This window comes from Cuculus canorus, chromosome 22 (genome assembly GCF_017976375.1).
Source record: "Cuculus canorus isolate bCucCan1 chromosome 22, bCucCan1.pri, whole genome shotgun sequence".
Classification (NCBI taxonomy): Eukaryota; Metazoa; Chordata; class Aves; order Cuculiformes; family Cuculidae; genus Cuculus; species Cuculus canorus.
In genome coordinates this window covers 4,861,283-4,867,677 of record NC_071422.1, presented here as the reverse complement: position 1 = coordinate 4,867,677, position 6,395 = coordinate 4,861,283, and the positions used below count along the sequence as shown (strand labels likewise).

General features: G+C 50.7%; 1 protein-coding gene across 1 annotated transcript in view; it reads left to right on the top strand.

Annotated features, from left to right (window-relative positions):
- The first annotated feature begins 1,996 nt into the window (after positions 1-1,996).
- The window catches only part of RLF (RLF zinc finger), a 45,671-nt gene continuing 41,272 nt past the window's right edge, over positions 1,997-6,395 (top strand). The window contains exon 1 of the mRNA XM_054086498.1: positions 1,997-2,191. Coding sequence (XP_053942473.1) covers positions 2,039-2,191 — 153 coding nt within the window. The 5' untranslated portion in view covers positions 1,997-2,038. The remainder of the gene's footprint in view (positions 2,192-6,395) is intronic.

Sequence of the window (6,395 nt, the reverse complement as noted above, 5' to 3'; positions counted from 1 at the left end):
GATTGAGGCTGACAGAAGGAAGAATTTCTTCCCCGTGAGGGTGCTGAGACACTGGCCCAGGTTGCCCAGGGAAGGTGTGGCTGCCCCATCCCTGGAGGGGTTCCAGGCCAGGTTGGATGGGCCTTGGGCAGCCTGAGCCAGTGGGACGTGTCCCTGCCCATGGCAGAGGGTTGGAACGAGATGATCTTTAACGTCCCTTCCAACCCAAACTCTTGTATGACTCTACGGATACCTCAGCTCTGGGGGCTCCATCCGTCAGGTTGTGCTCGGCTCCAGTGTAGGGTTGGTTCACAGCCGTGAGCCATCACAAGGCATGGAAACGTCCCCCTTTCTGCTCAGGTGCAGGTGAAGCAGCTGAGACTGGGTGGGAGCAAAAGCAGCTGCGAGTCCCAGTGCTCCCAGGCCCACGGGAACAGCGCTGAGCCAGTGGGGCTTCCAAAATTCCCACCTATTTCTTTGGCTTCCTGGTTAGAATGGGTTTTTAGAGACGTCTGGAGGTTGGAGGAGCACCAAGAGGTGCCCACCCTGATGCTCTCCAAGTGCCTCTGGGATGCAGAAGGAGCAGCTTTCCCAGTAGGACTCCTGTGGCCCAGCTGGTGGAACAGGACCTTTCTGGCGAGCGCCTGCTGCCACCGGCTGGTAATCGCTCTCCACTGCCTTTGTACAGACCTGCCCAGTTTGTGTTCCCGCTCACACCATCGTTTATGCAGCAGCTGTTTTATTCCCATTCACAGCCTTTTTTTCAGCCCAGTTTCCGGAGTGAACCACACAGCTGCCCAGGGAGGGGGTCGAGTCCTCTTCCCTGGAGGTGTTTAAGGAACGGGTGGATGAAGTGCTGAGGGACATGGTTTAGGGAGTGTTAGGAATGATTGGACTCGATGATCCAGTGGGTCCTTTCCAACCTGGTGATTCTGTGAAGCCAGGGGCTTCTCTTATCTAAATTCTCAAATCATAAAAGGAAATTGCACACCTCCGAGCTACCTAGACTAAAAAATAGGAGAATGTTCCACTTCTTGAATTTTGGTTTTGAGGGTGTCCAGAATGAGCCAGGACTTCATCCCCCCTCATTCCTAAGCAAGACAAACGAAGGAAGCCAAAATGACTGCAAACAGATTTCCCGCCTGAGAGCTCCAAACAACGATGGACCACTTCAGCCCCTATGTCGGGGTGGGTTTCAGGGACTCCCTTTGGCCTATGTCAGGGTGGGTTCAGGGACTCCCTTTGGCCTATGTCGGGGTGGGTTTCAGGGACTCCCTTTGGCCTATGTTAGGGTGGGTTTCAGGGACTCCCTTTGGCCTATGTCGGGGTGGGTTTCAGGGCCTCCCTTTGGCCTATGTCGGGGTGGGTTTCAGGGCCTCCCTTTGGCCTATGTCGGGGTGGGTTTCAGGGACTCCCTTTGCAGCCAGGTGTGGTAAAAGCAAGACGTACTGACTCTGGTCACCTCCTGGGAGGCTTCACAACCTCTACTACAGGACTGTCCTCCTGTTTTACCTCCTTGGCAGGTCAACTTGTCAACCAGCGGGCTCTGTGCAATGCCCTGCAGAGTTTCCTGACCCCCAGCGAACAACTGTGTTTCAGGGGCTACGCTGGAAGTCTTAGGGGCACGTTTTAGGCAAAAGTTACGTGCCTCTCCCCCAGTTCCCGTCTGGGACTGCACCCCACGGGGTTTTTCTCAGGTCGCAGATGTCCTGCTTTCCATACGGGGCTTTTAAACGAGATTATAATGAACGCCAACGAAGCTAAAGCTGACTCTGCCCGGCGGCCACGGTTCTCTGTCAGGTCACCCCGCTCTGCGTTACCGGCACAGCCCCTTCCCGCCCGCCCGAGGGCCGCAGTTCCGCCTCGCGTTGAGGGAGAACCCCCGGACGACGGCCCCGCCCCGCAGCGCTGAGGATAGCCCCGCCTGGCCCCGCCCCCCCGCGGCGCAGCGGCGACGCGCGTCGGGTCACGTGCGCCTGACGTACCCCGTCCCGCGGCGATGAGGTCAGCGGGTGCGCGTCACGTGACCCGTGCCTACGCGCGTCGGGGCCGGGCGCGGATGGCGGACGCTGAGGCCGAGGCGGCGGCGCGGCCCGAGGGGCAGCGGCTGGTGGCGGCGCTCCGGGCCCGCCTCTGGCAGCTGCAGGTGGAGCTGCGTGAGCAGGAGGTGTCGGAGGCTTCGTCCCGGAACTACTGCCGGGGTTTCTGCCAGGTAGTAGGCCGGGCGGGGTGGGGGGGCGGCGGGCCAGGCCGCAACGCGCGCCCGGCGAAGAGGGCCGCCCGCCCCGGGGCTCCGCCCGCCCCGGCAGCCGCTTCGGCCCGGCCGGGCACCGCGCTACGAGAGCCGCGCGCCCAGGCCGCTGTACCGGCCCTGGAGAGGTGCTGCGCGGCAGCCGGGGCTGCCCCGCCTCGTCCCGGTGCGGCCCGGGCCTGGTTCCTTCGAGCTCGCGCTGCCGCTCCTTTACGTGTCTCGCGGTCAGAGCCGCGGGTCCCCACGGCACTGCTGTGTGCCGCGCCATGAGCAGTGCGTGCTCGGGCCTGGAGACCCGCACTGCACTCGAGCCACTGCGTGAGCTTCCGTAGTCGGGGCATCTTGGCTGAATGCTCGCCCACGCTGAGTATAAACAGGTTCTGAATCGAGCCGCTAACTTCCAGAAGAAGAGCTGGACGTGATTTGAGTCGCAGTGATGGATATAACTTATTTTTTCAATTGCTAATTAGTCTTTGCTTCCACAGCATCGTTTCCTGCAAGCTCTAAGGCTGAATATTAGGTTCTGCAGTTAGGTTCCTGGGTTGGAGAGCCATCCCTGTTGAATCTGAAGAGATTGTGGTTTCTACAATGAGACACAAAGCATTCTGCTTTGCAAGCTAGTTTACCCACCCCCTCAGCTGATACAGCCACTGTGCTTGAATGGTGAATGGCAGATGAGACAAAAAATCCTACTGCCAATAGAGCTGAGCAGTGTCACCCTCCACAGTCTTCCATTTTGCATCCACAGATTCTGTAGTTTGCCACACTGTTCTGGGTGGATGTTCGGTTCATTGCTTGCCAAAACAAGAGGAGTTTATTAGGTTTCAAAACTGTTGCTTCTCAAAGCGCAGCTGCTGTATGCTGCTCTGTGTGTTCTGTGTTAGTCATGCTGCCTGAGATCTGTGACCTTGGCTTTCCATGGAGCTCAGCAGAGTGTGTGTGTCTTTCTCCACGTGTCAGGTTTTGCTAAAGGTGTTTCCAGTGGCGTTTGTTGCATCAGGACATTGAAACAAATATTCAGCTAACACTTGGGAGAGGTTGTCAAGATGATCAATTTATGTAGTTGCCCAGATGAGTATAGTACAGATAAACCTTTAGAGGTACTCCTCAGTGGAGTTGGGCAGAAGACAGTTCTATTACCTAAGAAACAAAACAAGCAAAACCTCCATACCCCGTCCCACAAGAAATGCAGACCTCTTTAGGTCTTTGTGCTTAGGTTATTGAATGGAAGTGTCATGTTAGAATGCTGATATCTCTATCACAGAGAGAAACAAAAAAAGCTCTGTCTGGACTTGCCATCAGTTTGGGATGTTTCTGATTGTTCTGACTGCACACCAAGAGATAAAGGGAAAAACATGAAATGGCTGGTCTGTTGTGTGGCACCTTTGTGGGGACGTGGATTTGTGATGTTGTGCAGTCAAACCACTGTGGTTAGGATGTAATTTTACATCCTGGTTTCTCCTTCTGACTGGGGATGTTGCAAAGAGTTTGGGTGGTAAAACTAAAAAAATACCTTAAGGTCTGCCTGTAGGTGAAATGTAAGGTGCTCAACTGAATTTTGTCTTAATGACTTGGAGGGTACGGCTGCTGTCTTGTCCTGAGCTTCCCAAGCTACAGCAGACCTTGCTTAGAGAGGAGTTGAGTTTAACTGGGCTAGAACACAGTCTTGGGAAGTAGCTGTGCTGAGGGTAGCAGAAATGTTTGAGGGCAGCGATGGATTTGCCATCCTGCAGGTAGATCCGTGGCACGGTCCTGAAGGGTGCTCTGGTTTACTGTGGAAGTTACCAGGGCTGTTGGGACGCAACAAACTGTGAACCAAATCACTAGCTTTCCTGTGCTCTAAGCTGTTTCCATGTTGCAGTTTGTTACATGTAAAGTAATGCTGCCCTGTAGAGCTTTCCAGTAGCTCTTCCTGGGAGCGATACTGGGTGGCATGTTTTCCTTGAAGATCCCTACTTTTGAGGAGGGTGCTAAAATTCGTGTCCAAGTAACACAACAAACTTGCTCATGAAGCTTAAATAGTGAGTTGACTCTGCAGCTTTATATTGTACAAGGATGAATGCTTTACTTTTTCACCTTAGGAAAAACCTGCCTGTTGGGGAGCACAATGTGTACCCACACACTGTGTGTTCCAGCAGTCTGGGTGTGCTGTAGGCTACACTATCGCAAATATGAAGAAATATGAAGTAAAGCAGAGGTTGTAGGACATCAGAGCATCCCATGTGCCAATGCCAGCACATCTTGGGTTTCTGAATTTATTAAAGGTGGCGCAGTTTAGGCTGTCAGTTGTGGTCAGGTATGTATAAGAAGAGGTAAAAGTTTTTTCCCTTAAACAGAGACTTAAAGCTGTAATAAGAGGTAAGGCAACTCAGCTGTGTTTAAATTGGTTCTGAGGAAGAAGTCGGTGTTTTGGAAGAAATGCAGCTCAGTGGGTGTTGCAGCGTCATGGGCTGTGAGCCTGTGCAGGATGAGGACCAGGCTGGTCTGTAGATGACACAGCGGACTGAGGTGCATGGCATCTGCTCCTCTCACCCCACTCCCCAATGAGCTGAGCTGTTGCAGTCAGAGGTAGGGGGAGAGGAGACAGTGTATGTGGGTTTGTGTTTACCAGACTTAAAATGTTTGAAATCTCTCTTTAGGTAATTGGACTGTAAAGTACTAATCACTTATAAAATTATCATGTGACTGGTTTTTAAGCATGTATACGCTTCTGACAAGTTAAACATGGTTTGATTTTACCTGGTATACAAACTGCCTGGAAAAGTCTGTAGTGGGCTACTGAAACTTCTGTTGCCTGTGAAATAGCAACAGGGCTTCAAGAGCATCGGTACTATAGGTACTGTGTTTCACCTCTTGGTCAATGTGCTGATACTGACAGTTAACAGCGTTCCAAGGCGCATCTCTGAAGTTCAAGCTGTTAATTAGTCTAATGTCTTGAATCTGCCTTACACACCAAAGCCATCGTTGCTCATCTATTTGGGGAGAATAAATAGTTACTGATAAATGGCTACTCAAGGAATTGCCATTCTGAGCTGTCAAACTGATCACTTTGTGACAATTGCACTCACAGAGGGGTGCGGTGTTTTCTAGTAAGTTTATTTGATCTTAAGAAATGTTTTGCCATGATTTATGGTTTACACTGAACAGATATTTTAAGACACTTAAATCATAAACTAATTTGAGTGCTAAGTTTGGCTTTCTTAATAGATCAGTTTTAATGGATGTATTTTAGAAAAGTGCAAAGTTGTATGTTTACTTTGTTCTGCAGTCACTGTAAGGACAGCATTGCTGCTGAGTTTACTGAAAAGATGACTTGATAGTCAGCAGTTGAGTATCTCTAAGGATTACAGCCTTTTAGTGCAATGTAATGCTTCTAAGGCCATAGATAATTGGAGTTATATTGTTAAATGCTTCATTAATCTGTTACAGGAGCACCTGGTCTGGTCAGTGATGGCTCCTGCTGGTGGTCTCTGTGTTCGAGGATGATATCTGTGAACTTCCAATCTCCTCCCTGCCCCCTTCTTAACCTCTATGTAATTGTTAATATTGTGGGGGTTTGGACAGTTTGTAACTCATTCACCTTGGAGTTATATCACTGATACTGAGTTCTGGGAGAAGAATCTACAAAACGGACTTGATTTTCATTGGTTCTTAGATGGTATTTTTTATAGATTTTTTTTTTTAAACTCTCATGTGGTTGTGTCAGTCTGAACGTTTGCATTTTCTTTTCACCTTGGGACTAGGATTGTCTGGTTAGATCACTGGCACAACACCAGATCATCCACACAATAGCGTGGCTAGCCATGTTTTTCTTGCTGCATTGGAACTTGGGCTTCATCTTAGAAGTTTCTAACCATTAAAATGACTGCGCAGTATGAGCTTAGTATGGGATCTGTTCAGTAGTGTCCTCCTTCCAGTGTATGTCTGTGGAGGGATTGGTGGTGTGTCAGAATACCAACTTGAGGTGCAGTAACTTGAGGTCTGATGTGACCCTTGGGACAGTTTGGCTCTGAAAGAATTATGGAGGGGGGGCATTCTCAACATTTTTCCCATATGGTCTTGGCCCAGGGGTCTCCAAAAAGCAGTCTTTTTTCATGGGTTTTGTGTTCTTTGCAGCTGGCCTTAACCAAAACTGGAACCTGGTTTGGTCTACGGAGGGTGTAAG